The 16,184-nt window shown below is 39.9% G+C and overlaps 1 protein-coding gene across 5 annotated transcripts in view; it reads right to left on the bottom strand.

Moving 5' to 3' along the window:
- Positions 1-13,449, bottom strand: part of STEAP4 (STEAP4 metalloreductase) — a 29,619-nt gene extending 16,170 nt beyond the window's left edge. For 2 of the 5 annotated variants that reach the window (XM_049798552.1, XM_049798547.1), the window contains exon 1: positions 3,676-3,935. In XM_049798552.1, coding sequence (XP_049654509.1) covers positions 3,676-3,762 — 87 coding nt within the window. In that variant the 5' untranslated portion in view covers positions 3,763-3,935. Of the gene's footprint in view, positions 1-417; positions 515-3,675; positions 3,936-13,280 lie in introns of those variants that run through there. The other 3 variants (XM_049798550.1, XM_049798551.1, XM_049798548.1) reach the window with 3 other exon arrangements.
- Between the last annotated feature and the right edge of the window lie 2,735 nt (positions 13,450-16,184).

The raw sequence follows: 16,184 nt of genomic DNA, 5'->3' as shown, positions 1-16,184 counted from the left end.
GCAGGGTGTTAACCCCAGCTCTCCTGAAGCTGCAGTCCCAGCTACCCAGCTGGAGTCTGTGTACTTTGTCAAGTAACAAGCTAAGCATGAAAATAGATCCTCAAAGGGACCCATCTGAGTGTCTCTTGCATATTAGCATGCTCTGACACATGCATACAAATGCAAAGTCCTCTGACATATTTAAAAATAATTCTCTGAGAGCTTTATTAATGCCCCATGAGGCTCTAATGTGACTAAAGAGATAAAATCCCTTTTTGGGGATAGCCTGTATTTCAAAAAGAACAGAAGAGTTGCATATGTAATATTAATAAATGGTCCAACTCAGTACCTAATAAGACTCAGCTTTCCTTTCTTAATTTTGCCTTTTAACGAAGTAGGCTCCCATCCAAAATGAAAAGTAAGACTTAGTTGTAACACCTGATCGTCCAGTTGAAAACTTCTGTATCTGTCCTCAGGATATCATTAAGTTATTGCTGAGTGAACTATGCAAGTTATTCTCTTCTCCAAAGTAAGACTGGAAAAAAACAAAACTCAGATGGATGTTATCAGGTAATACATTTGGTAGATCAGTCAAAGTTATGTTTTGTTTGAGCTTATAAAAATATTTAATATAGAAATGGATCCACCAGCAAAAAATATACCTATAAAGTGCTTCCATTGTTCACTAATACTGAACATCTCATTTTCTAGTGAACACCGAACTCATCTTGCCAGAAAGGAGAAAAAGAGGGAGATGAAGAAAAAAATGAAGGTAAGGAACATTCTGTTTTTCAAAATACAGTTTCTTGGAATACTATCTAAGATGTAAAGGGACTTGTACAAGGCAGGGAATATTATTCCATAGAAAGCTGAAGAGAGTTAAAGCTGCCTTTAATACTGGTGGTCTAATTTAGCTTGACACTATTTTTGACAAGAGAGACAATTTGCTTGAATAAATTAAGCAGAGTTTACCTTTTCATTTTAAGAATTACTTTATAGGGATGCCCATAGCTGTTATGATGGTACACATTATACATTAAACTGGTCACCAATAAATTTAATAACAAGTTAAAAGTATATTGTAAAACTGATATTAATTTAACAGTACACCTGCTACTTCTGAAAATCACATGTAAGACAAGGCAAGTTTGCTTTTAAATTCCAGGCCTTCTGGACCATGCCTCCTTCTAACACAGACAGAAATTAAATTAATTTTCTCCATTGAATCCTTTTTTTCCTTTCTTCCAACATGACTTTGTGCCAGCTGGCTGTTGTTGAACTAAAAGAAGGTTGTGGGCTTTGCAGTGAACTTCTGGAGGTTAATTCAGGTGGTAGGTTATGAGTACATAGACAGTGCATAGATAAATTCAGACTTTGCTGTGTGTATTTGAAGAAAATGCAGCCTCTGATGGCAACTGAGTGGGTGTAAAGTCAAAACAAGGAAAATGGCCTCCCAGAGTCCATGACAGCAATAGCTGCAATGCAAAAAGATACTCGTGTTTAAGGTATTTTATAGTCATACATCAGTGTGAAAGATGAGAAGCAGAAGTACATCACAAGGGACACAGGGCCAGTCTGGTGCCTGGGAGCTCAGCCCAAAGGCTGACACTGGGGTCTCAGTAAGCAGCTGATGGCAGTGGGGGTCTGCTCTGCGCCCATGGGTTATGCTGAGCACTCTCAAAGTGCCAGAGGAAAGCAGAAATACTAGCAAAGAAACATGTAGTCATCATTATCTGGTCTTTTATATATGTAGTCATATATTATCTGAGAAAAAGCCATAGAGATTTGTATCCATACATATTATTTTTACCTATCTCCATCCCTCTAACATTAGAGCACTAGTGATGCCTTTTATTATTTGAGAGATAATCCATGTAAGCTTCTGTAGTGATTAACTGTGTCCTTTCTCTTCTGCATTGTCGCTGTATTCTTATACACTGAATTATCCTATTTCAAGGAAAATGGTGGTAATCTCTGAGTCTACTTGGTCAGTAATGATAAAAGGAGGTGCTGAAAGAAAAAAAGAAGCTAAATGCAAAACTTGTTTCTACCCACTGCATAAACACTAGGGGAACTGAATGAAGGTACAATGTTTAGTTCAGCAGTTACATGTAAATACTTTGGTTATGAACAAATTTGAATGAAGACAGGCATATTGCTTTGCACATGGGAAAAAGGAGGGATTTCCTAGCAAAAGCAATGCCACAGATGAAGTACAGTGCCAGAACTAGAAAGGCAGAGATGGGACTGAGACATAGACTGGGATGGATAATGGAAGGATCAGAAGGATGTAACATGTAATAGCAGATGGGAGGTCAATGGAATGATTCAAAATGTAGAAAGACAAGATGAAAGGAGCAGGAAAGAGTAATTTTACTATTTACATTTAAAAAAAAAAACCAAGACAAATAACTCTGGTAGTGATTTCAAGAGATTATCTAGTCCATCTCCCTCCCTAAGGGAGGATGAACTATGTTTAAACCAAGTCTGACAGATGCTTGTCTAACCTGTTTGTAAAACCTTCCTGTATCGTAGATCCTGAAGTCTTCCTTGCTTACTGCTTTCTCAGCCATAATATTAGGCAGATTTTCCTATGTGTAGTCTATATTGCCTTCTCCACGGTAGACACAGGTGTCAGCTTATACCCCTTCTCTTTGCAGCAGCTTTTGTTGGACATGAAAGCTGTTACCATTTCACCCTTTTCTTCTCTAGATAAAACAACCCCAGATCTTTCCCTGCAACTTATGCTTCTGAGAGTGGTGATCTTTCTCATGGCTTTCTTCTGATCTTTCTAGGCTAAATTGCTCTAACTGTTAATTAAAAGTATGGTGCTAAACCGGAATACAGTACTCTTGCTGAGATCTTACCAGGTAAAAAAGGATTGCTTCACTTGCCTCATAGACAACACATCATCCCACTGTCACATTTGTTTTATTCACAGCACAGCTGATTCATGGCCATTAAGTCATTAAGTGGTGCATTAAGGGGCTATGAGTACTTTAACAAGTAGTGTGTGGCAACAGGAAACAAGATGTGGAGTGAAACAGCTGGTGCTGAGCACGTGGTATTCACACTATCCATGTGTCAAAGGTTTCCACCTCGGACTAACTTTGGTCTTGTACCACAGCCTGAGGGCCCGTTAGCAACTGCAGTGCGTTGGGGTGCACCTAAGGTATGTCTTCTGGCTCAGCTTTCATGGAAAGGAATCTAGTTTCATATGCTCCAAGAGCTCTCTGTGGTGTAAAGCAAAGCTTGAAAAGTGGTGATCTGCTCCTACAGCTGATCAGAACTGAAATACTAATGTTAGTATGCTGTTACACCCAATCCTTTAATTGGACTGCTCCCACGCCACTTGTTCCACCCTTGATTTCTGTAGTTTTTTTCTGACTCAGACCTGTATCCTGCACTTGTCCCTGTTGAACAGCACCATATTTTTTCAAGCTGTAGCTTCAATTTGTCAAGATAATTTTGATTTCTAAGCCTGTCCTCTAATGTGCTTGCAGCCCTTTTCAACTTTGTCAGATTGTCAGCTTTAATAAGCATAGTGTCTATTCCAGCGTCTGTGCCATTTAATGAAATTCTGGAAAAGGACTTTTGCCAGGAGAGACCCCCTGTATATTGCAGTAAATGTAGTCTTCCATTTTGACAATGATTAAGTGAGAGACTGAAAATGTTTCTAGTTCTGCAGAACCTTACCTTATTGTAGTTTAATCCAGGCTGCATTTTCCTAGTATGCTTTTGAAAATCTTCTCTAACATTTACCATACTAAAAACTTCACTCATCTCAAGTTGTATAGCCTCTGTGATTCACAAAGCCTGTTATCCTGTTATAAAAGGAAATGAGGTTGGTTTGGAATGATTTGTTCTTGATTAATCCATGTGCCTATAACCTGTTTTTTTCTTATCTTCTATTTGCTGCTTCTATTTGTTTGAGAATTGTACTTAAATGGATTGGGCCATAATTCTGCACCTCCTTCTTACTTTTAAAGATAGCTGTTATTCTTGTCTTTCCAGTCTTTCAAAACTTTAGCTCTTCCACACAGTTCTTAAAGATAGTTATTAATGGCTGTAGAAATGCTTCAGTTATCCCCTGAACAATGTGAGGTGAATTCCATCAGTCTCGCTGATCTCAGGTCGTTTAACTCACCTGAGCACAGCCTAATCTCTTTCTTTTGTCATCTAGCCAGAATTTTCAGCTCTTTGCTACTGATGTAAACTCTTTTATCATGGTTGACCCTTCTAGTGAAGACAGAACAAAACAAGCATTACAGAGTTGGCTTTCTGGGAGTCATTAGTCAATAGCTTTCTCTCAGTTGAGTGGTGGATCAATTCTGTCCTTGATTTTCCTTTAACGGTTTATGTTTTTACATGAAACTTGTTGTTACTCTAGATGTATCTTATTAATTACATTTCTTTTTGTGCTGGCTTTTCAAATCTTATCAACATATTAGTACTATCCTTCTGTGCTTGTCCACAGATTTTAATTTATGTATGCTATTTGAGTTTGAAGTTTCTGAAGAACTCACAGGTCCAGCCATGTGGCTGTTACTGCAGTCCTTGCTCTGCGTTGCAGTCTTTATGTCTCTGCTTTTAACATAGTTTCTTTAAGCAGCTGCCAAATCTTCTGACCTCATTTTCCTCTCAGATTGTACTTCTCATGGAACATCACCTTCCCACCTTCAAAATCTAGTATGCTCTGCTTATTATTCTGTTAGGTAGACAAGTCAATTTTTGAGCCCTTGATCTCATCTGGTGGCCTGTGGTGGTTCCCAGCCATGACAGAGCCTCTGTATTTTCCCCTCTATCATTTTCCAAAACCTTCTACTGGGTCTATGTTCTTTTACCTTTGGATTCAGGGCAGAATTTTAGAACATGAAGCAGGATATAAAGACTATGAGAAGATAAATGGCCAAAACATTGCCAGGCGTTTGAGCCATAGCCATGTAAAAGAAAGGTTTATAAGTAGAATAAGAAGAGAGTTAATGGCCAGCACAGCTGTGATCCAGGTAGGTTATGGTGTTGTCTACTGTAGGAGCTACTCTCAAGATTTACAACACTGATCCTTTTATAATATATTTTTTTTTCTTTTTTAAGCTCATTGTAAAAATCATAATCCCGAAGGTGGTCATAAAGATTATATGAAGAACAAATATTATGGGAGCATAACTTTAAAAAGTGAAGTATCAAAGGCCCTCTTTCTATGTAAACTAAATATTTTGACTGCTATTTCCTTGTAAATAACAGCAGGGACTCTTACACTATGCAAATAATAGACAGTGCTAGGCATGAGAAAGGCCTCTCTGGAGCAGTTTGCCATTGTTCTAGTACAACATTCTGGAGGCAAATACAAGTCCTGACATAATCCATCTGGCCGATTATATAGCATGCTGGGGGTAGATTCATCTGTGAGTTCATATACAGTTATACATGAGTCATGACAACAGTATTGACTGCATATTCCAGTGATTCCTGTACTAGAATATCAGTATGAACAGTCTGTTTTCTAGGTTCACCTTTCTAGAAAGAGCTTGTTTCTTCAGATTTCAAGAGGGTTATTCTTCTGTAATGATGGGGAGACACTTGGGTTGACACTTTGGGGTTTAATTTAGTCCATTGCACAGCTGAACTCTAATAGTATCCTGCTGCATGAAGTTGTTAATTCTTCCCTCAGGTTCACTAACCTTTGGTAATTAACTCTGCTTGTACAGTAGTGAAACGGGGACATCTGGGGTAAGTGGTTTGGGTTCAGACTATGCCCTCCTGTAGATCTCATCTTAAGCTGCTGACATGACTTCTTACATCTCACCTTACCTCCACTGCTCTCTTAACACAGAGGATTTGTCTGTTTCTGTTTTCTTTTTTCCCAAATCTCTTGTCTTTACAGCAAGGATCAGCTGAACTTTCTCACACAGCATCCACATATATAAGTCCTCAAGCCTCTGCTAAAGATCTTTTTCAGCCAGAGCTCTGTATCTCTCTGGTCAGGAAACACCTGAAAACATGCAGTTCCTTACATGGATTCAATAACTTCTTTACATAGTTTGAACCACACAGGCAGGGCTGAGCACATTGCAACTCATTTCACCAAAAGAGATTCAGAGCATGTCTCTTCCAAAACACTTTGAAACCGGATTGTCAACACCACTATGGAGAGAAGGCATAACATGCCACCAGACTTGACGTGATTACATATCTTAATCCTGTTGGGCAACTATGAGCTGATCTTGAATTGGCACTTATGGCTGAACTGGTGAACACTCCAGCCTTTGGAGGTGTCCCATGTCCTGCAGACCTTCCTCATACCCGTTTGAACAGACTAAACAGGTTCAATCAGGTTTGCTTCCCCAAGGCCTCTGTGTACACCTGATCGTTCTTTACCTGGTAAACATACATCCTTCTCAATCATGGGTGGGCTGCACTCGCAGTAACCACAGTGCTTTGACACCATGCTAATGGCATGTACTCATGCTGGTGGCAATGAAGAACACTGCCTACAACCAAGAGTGTCAAAGGCAGTGGAAGTGGCCAGGTTTTTGTTTTGGTTTTTAGTATCAAGTCTCTTTTTTCATTGTTTCATTCAAATCCCTGGATACCTGTGGATGGGCATGGTAAACTTCAACCAAAAAGTAAATGAGTACATATTTTTGTTTGGAATGATACTTTTTTTGTTGGTAATTTTTAGTTTCCCATGCTGTCAAGTTCTCCAAAGTTAAACAGTTTCTTTCAGGAATAGAGTTAATTCTCATTATTGTCTGAGCTGTTCATTGCATGTACTGGCAAGTAGAAGTCATGCCCAACTGTTTTGATTTTTTTTTTGTAAATGAGAATCCTGCTTTGTCTTGTCATCTGTGATCCAAAGTTGTATATTAGAAAAAAGTGCCCTAATACACTAAAATTACATCTAGTAGCCCATTAAATATAGTAGAAAAAGAGTGAGATTAAGAAATCATTTCTTGCATATGTAATGATATATGCAGCTTTGGAAGTATCTTTATGAAGTATTTCACACATGCATAACATTCAGTAATCCTGGTGTAGCGTGGAAAACAGGTGAAATGTGATTTAAAAAGTCTCCTCAGAAAGACATGTACAATACTCTGAGGCAATCTCATTTCTTAAAATTTCATTTTACCATTCCCACAGAGAGAGAATGAATGCACTCTATAACAAATACTATTTCTTATAAGCTGACAGTTGTAGAACCAAATCTGCCCTAAATTATAAACTGCATTTTCTGTTGCTTGACACACCTAAAACTGAAAAGCATGTGCCTAAACTACTCTCCCATGATTAATCGAGTTCTTAAACACATAAAGAAAATAGCAGAATAGCTCCTAACACACGTATTACAACAAATTATTCATTAATTTTCTTTCAAGCAAATGAATATCTGCTGTTCTTCTCAGCAGAAAATCCTGGGCTCCAAGTTTTGACAAAGCTGATAAAAAATAATTGTTTGAGACAATAAATCCTCCTGCAGAGGACATTGCGTTTCCCACATCTTCACTTTTTATCAGGAGAACACTAAAGCTGCCTGGAGGCTCTTCAAACAGATGAAGTATAGGCCTAAATAGATGTGCTTAATGTTGTCTAAATCACAGCAAAGAACTGAGAGGGCTGGAAATCTCACCACCTCCAGCTGCTCCCATAAACATGTAAGACCCAGCTATAACTTGAGTAATTTCCTCAGTCTTTTCAGGGCTGTTGTATTGTTCTGAGGTGTGTAGGTATTAAGCGTTAATCCAGGCTAGTCAACTGCGAGGAGAATGAAAATATTTCATAAAACACCTGAAGGTGAGCAATGGTGAGAAGGAGATACAGACCCGCCTACAGCGCAGGGGACACTGGATTTATCCCAGTTGGCCCAGGAGATGTCCTGAGACCTTGAAAGATGTGTTTTCAGATCCACTGCATGTGGAGAAGCACCTCCTGGATTCCTGCTGAGTCTTCCCCTCACTGTGAAGCTATTCTCCTGAGCATCTTTTATCTGCCATTTAGAGACATTAACAAATAGCTCTGTCTCACAGAGAAATAACACTAGAAATAATGAAGCCTGGCTTCCTAGGGGTGTGTGTTTCTTGGCTGATTACAAGTGCTGATTGGAGCTGTTTCCAATCATGGGAGATGAATCCTATAACATTTCTTCTGGATTTTTAGGTCTTTTAAATGTATATAGTCACAATATAGTCTTTTATTTTTCAGGACTCGTCTGTGGGGGTCTTCAGCTGCCTTTTTTTCACACAACATAAGGAAAACAGAGCCCTCTGTTCTCCTGGTCTATTTGTTTGAAGTCATCACTAAAAAAATGATTGAGGAACACACATAAACATACATATACTCACACACCTCTGCACAATCAGGGAAATCTCACTTCCTACAGAAATCAGGCTAAAATAGTGGGCATCCTAAAAAATTCATGATGTACACACACTCACATGCATGTCTACCACCAAAAGAGAAGGAAACAAGTGAGAAATGGCTCTTCAGTTGTGACCCTATGTTGTTGTCTGTCGAAAGGCATGGAGGATAAGGCAGGGGATGTTATTTGGGACACTTTTACTGACAGCTCATCAGTAGAGTACACAGAGACTGGAATTAGTTGGCTAACCAACCAAAACCAGACCTTCAGAGCACTAAAAATGTAAGAGTTCAAGCCACGTATTTATTACGAGCTCTAGGGTGCGTGAGAAGCCTGACTCTCTTCCCATTTACACTAATGGAATTGTTGATTTTCAGTTAGCTTGCTTTTGGACCAGGGTAGCATGAGTGGGAAGAAAATGAACCTCAGTTGCTTCATAACACCTGTGATAAAATCAAATGTGAGGTGGCTGCTGCAGCGCAGTGATGATGTTCTTGGCTCTCTTATGCTCTTAGAAATCTGAGGAGAGGGAGAGTATGATGAAAAGTTTAAGAAAAAGGAGCATATGAAGTTTTCCTGCCAAAACAAATATATGTGGATTTGCAACGTCTGGAATGGGGCCAAGGAGATTTTACAGAAAGTTCGTTAATCTGTGTTCTTGCTTACACAAGCCTATACACTAAATTGTGTTTAAAGATATGTGATTTAACAGTGGATAAGTTTATCAGCTCCCTCATTCACTTAATATGAAGTGCATTAAAAGTATTTACTTGCTCCCTTTGGTTTCCTTTCTTTTTTTTACATGGACTTGCACATTTTCTTCTCCTACTTGACTGCAGTTGAGTGGCATCTGCAGAGACATGCTTGCCTTCAGGACAAAATGAACACTGATATTTTCAGAAATAAAGATATTACGTTCCTCACCAAAAAAAAAAAAAAAAAAAAAAAAAGAGAGACAGTTTTAAATGCCGTTGCATTTTTCAGCAAGGAAAAATGTTTATCAGGCAATCTTTTAAAAACTAGTTCTTTCTCAAGATGGAAGAAATTCCCCTTCTTATTGAGCCAATGATTTCAGGACTCTTTAAGCAACAACCTTAAGCTACAGGCTTCAAAAATTAACTGCTGAGAAGCCTGAATTTAAAAATGTGCTTTTAAAATGAAAAGTAAAACAGAGATGACATTAGTAAAAAATTTTCAGAACTGTTTAGGGCAGCATCCTATACTGAGAAATGGAAAGATCTAGGGTTTGGTATTTTTTGTTTGTTTGGTTGGTTTTTTTTATTTACCAAAGGTCCCTTTGAATTCAGCTCTATTTTTGTAGATGTCTGAGCTGCTGCTGGCAATTCCCTAGCCTGGCAAGCGGGGATGGGTGTGCGCAGCAGTGGGTCATTACCTCGGCCCCTAGCCCAGGCGTTGGTACAAATGAAACCTCTCTGCCAGGGTACTGCCTGTGAGCTACTGCTCTTGGAGCGCAGCACTGCCACCCAATTGCTTCAGGGCAGCACAGGGCAGCCAGCGTTACCCTGTGTCATGGTCCACTGCACAGGGGCATAGGAAACCTCACACAAAATCTCTCAAATATCTCTGCTGCCTGAGCCCTCTTTTACAGAGGCTGCCACCTTCAGAGGGAAGTCACCCTGGTTTCTGTCTTCTACTCGCTCCTGGGTCTCAATCAAGGCCACTGGGTATCTCTTTTTCCTACCCCTGTGAAGTACATGGGGTCAAGGCAGAAGTTACATACTCGGTTCTGCACATCAAGACCATGCAATAAGCAAGAAGGGAGTGTGCCAGGCCCTATCTAATGCAAATGGCGTGAAGGAAAAGGTGGATATCTGGGACATGATACGGAGAAGAGGCAAACGAAAAGCTTGTGTGTTCTTACTAAGCTGAAGAGGAAAGAAGAGGGTGCCAGGAGTTACGAAACAAAGTGTCATGCTGCTTTTGTAATTGCCAAATTGGACAAAATAATTCCATCCTGCAGGGTGACCCTCTCTTGCGGCTCCAACGAGGAAATGCAATACAAAATGAGGAACTGGGTTTTCTGAAAAAAATAATTGTGTTTATTGCATTACCATTTTATGCTATTACAATTATTGCATAATTACCCACTTGTTGTGAGTACTCATGTCTTTTTACATATTTCCTGCTCTCACGGTCCTTGTAGCATGGGACCACCCCAGAGAAATCCTTCGTCATACACTCCTGTGCTCTAATGCCAGAAAGTGTTTTGCTCTTTGGCAATCAACCTCTCCACTAAATTTCTTAGCACTTAAGGCTTGTTTATCTAGGGGCGTACAGAAACTTGCTCACATAGTTGGTATCACTAATGGATTGGTGACAGGCAGCAGTAAAACACTTTGATCCCAGTCCTCAGGTGCTGTAACTTGTCTGAGGTGAATGACTGAGCCGCTTCCACCATTGATCAAGTAGTTTGTAGCAGATTATTATAATTAAGCACCTTTGAAGTGCCAAGTTATATGAAGCTCTGGTGCAGTTCAGGTTGTAGAATTCAAACAAAATTTATTAATACTCTCATTTTTATGGTATGTCATGCTGTTTATGGAAATGGCTTTTCTGCACATCCAGATTTGTCCTGGTGAGGCTGCTCCACTTGGAAAAAGCACATGGAGGGAAATCATCCAGAGCTGAGAACCTGTCTTCACTCCTGATTTAACCGTAACCTCATGTTTCCTCAAGCAACTCATGCAATCTGCATCTCCCAGTGGAGGTTTAGACCTAGCCTTTTCGCTGAACCAGGCTGATCTGCAGCACTTTGCCAGCACGACACACAAAGCAGCTCAGCCAAGCCTGAGAAGAGCGATCCTGAGCTGGGCAGCCTGAATGTGTGCCTCCAGCACACCACCACCACCACCAAAGTTATAGCATTCCTCCGGTAATGCCACCAGGAGAGGGTCACCTCAACAGTTTAGTAAAGTAAAAAAAAATAGCTGGAAGCCACCTTTGCAACTGTGTCTTCAGGGCTGTACTCACTAGTCACTATGAGGTTGGGAGGCAGCTTTGTCAGTCCTCTAATTAATGCTTTTGCGGGTACCTATTCCCGCTCCTCCTCTGTTTCCAAGAAGCACTGATATAACCAGCGCTTACCGAGTTGCCACCCACTGCCTGCCGCAGCCCTGGCAGAGCACCCTGCCCAAACTGCAGCAGCAGATAGGAGCGAGCTAATCTAAAATCTAAATTCTAAATCGAAATAGAATAAAAATGAAGTCAAAATGCCAACATCTATAAAATGTCCCACAGAAAAGAAAACGTTCAAAATGTTGCAGTTCCACTCTGCTAGCACTGTAACTAAGAACAGAATGGGAGAAACAGTTGGCTCAAATCTTGAAGTTACCAAATAAACAACTTTTAATAAAAAATAGACTGGGAAGGGGTGAGAGAGGCCTTAAAATATGCATATTTTAACTACTCTCCCTGAAAGCCTCAGTTGCTATCTGTGTTTTTGAGGGACTGGGTTTGTACAGAGGAAAAGGTGGTTCTGAGCCCCCAGCACCAATGCTAGTTACATTGCTGGGACATTTACTTTGGACTAGCTCTGCTCTGGTCCTGTGAGCTTAATTGCCATTAGTAGTGGGATTGTTTTGTTTCACCCAAGAGCAGCTGAAACTGCACGTCCCCAACCTGCTCTGCAGTGTGAAACATGGCATGGTACGTGCTGGAGGGCAGCAGAGTCAGTTCTCAAGTGAGCTCCTGCTCTCAAATATAACAATAATGTAGGCAACACACTTTGTTAATAATTTCTCAACATGAAGTAGACCCCTTATCTGGTTATCATTTCTTCCTGTAACTAACAGAAGTAATTTAAAAACGTGCCATCTGCCTAAAATTGTACAAATACGAAAAGTGCTTAATATGTTTGTAAAAGAAAATTCCAATATGGAGGAAGAAAGTACAGGGATGCTTGATTTCTCAATGACTATTGAAATATTTCAGTATGTAGTTACAGTACTACTTCATGCTAGTCTAAATCATTGCTATTAACAAATCTAGGAGCTTCAGGAAGGCCACATCTGAAAAAGAATTTACATCTTCCACTAATTGCATCATTTTATAAAGTCTCAAGAGTCTTTAAAAAATTGGCCTATAGTCTGAGTGACAGTTTGTGTTGCAGATTTAGAGGGGATATGAAATTTTCCTATATCAAAGCTGAAGAACAGTTCTGACAGCTGCATATGTTCTCTGAATTAATAATGTGAAGCTGGTATAAGACAATATTTAAGAAAAATCCATTTCTTTCTGCAGCATTGAAGCCCCTTGCTTATAAAATATTAAACAGGATTAAAATTGGTATGCCGCCTGAATGGGAAGAGAAAACATGAAATCCCCGTATGAATCCAGAAGTGAAAAGAATCATTAGTTCCAACTGTTATTAGTGATAACTTATGATTTGGGGTAAATCAGACTCCCTTGGAGTACCTGCACTTGCTACTAAAATTCAAACCAGAATTTTGGCCCTGGCTTAGGGAGGAAAATTCACTTTCTCGCTTCATCATTTAAACCCCACTGACCAATCCTTATTTGCAGAAGCTTTCTCCACTTCTTTAACTATAGCAAACACCTCTGGAAGCTTAAATAAACTTGTTATCTGCTATGTAAGCTCTCTGAATACCAATTGACTAATCTGAAGCTCTGGTTTGTCCTCATTTTTACAGACACAAATCCTTCCCTATGTCTCAGTGCTTCCTTACATCAGCTCTTAGTGACTAATAGGTTGTATAATGTCAATACAAAACCAGGACACATGGCCTGGCTTTGTATTTTTTTGTCTAGCAGGGAGAAAGGCTGAGGTAAAATTTTATCAGGAGACTTAAAAATTTAAGTTCAAGCCCACCTAAACTTCTCAGGTTGATAGTTTAGCTATTCTGTTCCCTGTTCCCACCTGCAGAAGCGGGAGAAATGTGTGGCTTGTCTGTGTAAAACTCACCTGTGCACTCAGCCTTCTGCAATCCCCCTCGGCAAGCCAGTGCTTTCCCAGCCGGTGAGATGCTGCTGGCGCTGGAGCAAGAGAGACCTCGGGAGCTGCAGAGAGGTCCTGTTGCCCGAAGCAGAGTGCAGAAACCCTGACAGCCTCCCTGGCATTTATCTAGTGGAAGCCAGGACGAGCGCACAGGGGAGGGTACCACGAGGGGATGTTGCAAGCCTTGTCTGTCTGTGCGGGGTGAAAGAACTTCCCGTCAAAGTCCCGGGGAAAGTCCCAGCCCTTGTATTTACAGCTGAGGTGAAGCTATGGTTGCTTTTGTCATGCTGGTACTGACTTGCCCCTTGGCTATTGTCCAGAGCTAAGGTTTGGCTGCATTCCCCGACTCTTGGAAGCCTAACCTGAGAGTTGCAGAAGGCAAGAATGTTGTAGAAGTGCAAAAGCAACTATTTGCCTGGAAGGAGAGCTGCTTTTTTTGGGTCACGGATCTCCTGTGCCATTCCAGCTGTGGGTAGGAACAGGAAGAATGTCACATCGGGCTGAAAGGAATTTGACATGGGGATCGTTGAAAGTAACAGATCTCTGAGATTCTCTATATATTCTCCGCAGCTACAGCGATCCTGTGGAGCCAGAGCCTGCGATGGATACATGTTGAGGAATGGGTCTTTAAGGGATAAGCCTCTGGGAGGATGCAAAGCTCTTGATGTTACACATCTGTTTGGAATGGGACATAATTCAAAACAGATGCCTTGAGCATCAAGAAATCACTGGACTGGTTCATAGTCTGGATAGGAGAAAGGGGCTAAGAGAGTCCCACTAGCACTGAGATTTTATAAGAAGTTTCAAAAATGAATTGAAGGGCATTTAAATAATATTGTGCTTTACATTTGCAAGCAATGTGTGCCAATAAAGAGGAAGAAAGTAAAAGAAGAATATTTTTTACATCAGCTTGCTTTTGGAAAACTTACTGGAAACTAACTAGGAAAACATACTGAGAAGGAAAAGATGTAGCGAACATAAAATATAGAAGTGATCTCAGAATTTCTTACAGGAGCAAAAGGCACCAAGACAGTGGACATATCTGGGATTAAACAGTGTAGTATTCTTTTTCAGCTGACCCATCAACTAACATGCTGCCAAAAATAGTGTTATTACATTCAAAATAAAATCTACAGGAAGGGGAAAGGAAGACAGTTGACTCACAGAGCTTAAAATCACAAGGCTAACCCCACAGAAGATACATGAGAAATAAACGTACAAATTCATAACAGCTGGAAAAAAAGGACAAGTGCTATGCCCTTCAGAGCATCAAGGTGATGTAAACATTTAGATCCTATGTAAGAATATGAGCAAAAAGTCTGAGAAAGAATTTGAAGCCATTTCCCAGTGGATCAATACCTCATGAATATTAAATAATGTAGGAAAGGGTTGAATTGCCCAACAATTCTCACATTTCTGCGAGCCCTTCATATTGTAAGGCCATGCTTAAAGAAGGAGCTGGATACCCTCATTGCTCTGAGATGACTGGAGGAACTGGCAGAGTAGTTCTTGTAGTTATAGAAAAGATAGATGAAACCCCTTGATTGTCCATAGATAGACCTGAAGGAAAAAAACAGGTCTGTTAGACTACCAAGGGGAGATATGGTCAGTGACAAATAACCTTTCTGTCCTTAGTAAGGCTCCTGGTGGGTGTTCATATTAGGAAAAAGAAAAAAGGAGATTTTTTGAACTTCCATGAAACCTTTGTGAGCTGCACTCTTTTCTCAGATGTCTATTTAGGCTGCGTTTGGCACCTGAGGAAAAATGTGATAAATTTTTCATGCCTTTCAGGTTAGTAAGATTTATACAGATGACATTTAGATCTGATGAAAAACATTGGCTTGGAGCACCCGTAGAAAGAAACTGTGCTTCTGGGCTGAAGCTGGACAAACAACACTGTAAATGCCGTGTTACACAAATAATAACATACTTGAAGAAAAGTTAGCACAAACCCCAAGTAAATCACAAGAAAATATTCTGCAATTTGTGTTCTCCAACAATATTTGGGTGCTGAACTGTAAAGAGAAATATGTACCTAATGTAGCTTCTTGAGAGTGTTGTCACGATGACCTTGCATGTAATTATTGAAAAAATTGAGAAATAGAAGGAATTAATTAGACATTTCAGACCTGAGAATAAATCATCCGTGGAGGATTCGGGGCATATGTTGATGTAGTTCTTTTAAACAGTGAGAAAAAACAAATGATCACAGTAGTTTATGAGTTAACAAAACTTAGGTATACGCAGAGGAAAAAAAAAAAAGAAGATTTAATCTTAGTCATGGAAATAAACAAAACCATACATTTTTATTTACTGAAGGCCAGTGCTATTTGAAACTGATTATAAATCATGAGGAATTACAAACACAGCCTGGCCAATGGTTATTTTTCATTATTTTTCAGTTATGGAGTGTGACTTGCAGCTTCAATATAACCTTGAAATTGCAAGCAGGATTTCCAGAGCATTTGACAATGGAACCAAATCCAGGGAGATATTTGTATATCACTCTTATTGTAACAATAGTTACTGAGGATGAGATGTTTCAGAAGACAATTTGTATCATGAATGGAAGATTAAATTTAGCCTGAAAACATGAGAGTGGTGAACTTGACAGTACTACTGGGAAAGATGTTCCAAAGCATACGTGCAGATAATTTCAGGATTCAAATGTATAAGGAAAAGGCCAGGGACATCTTGTACATGAGTCTCAGCTGAGCAATTGTATTTAGAAAGAGAATAAGGCGTATCCTATGTAGTGTGGCCATGGTGAAGGCTGTATCTAGTGAAAGAGTTTACAGGAAAACAGGAAAAAACCTAAATTGTGAGAGGATATGCTTATTTGAGCTTCCTGTGTGTTTGTGTTCCAAACCA

The sequence above is a fragment of the Accipiter gentilis genome, chromosome 4 (genome assembly GCF_929443795.1).
Source record: "Accipiter gentilis chromosome 4, bAccGen1.1, whole genome shotgun sequence".
Taxonomy (NCBI): Eukaryota; Metazoa; Chordata; class Aves; order Accipitriformes; family Accipitridae; genus Astur; species Astur gentilis.
The sequence above is the reverse complement of the archived record's forward strand: the minus strand, read 5'-3'. Positions and strand labels throughout refer to the sequence as shown.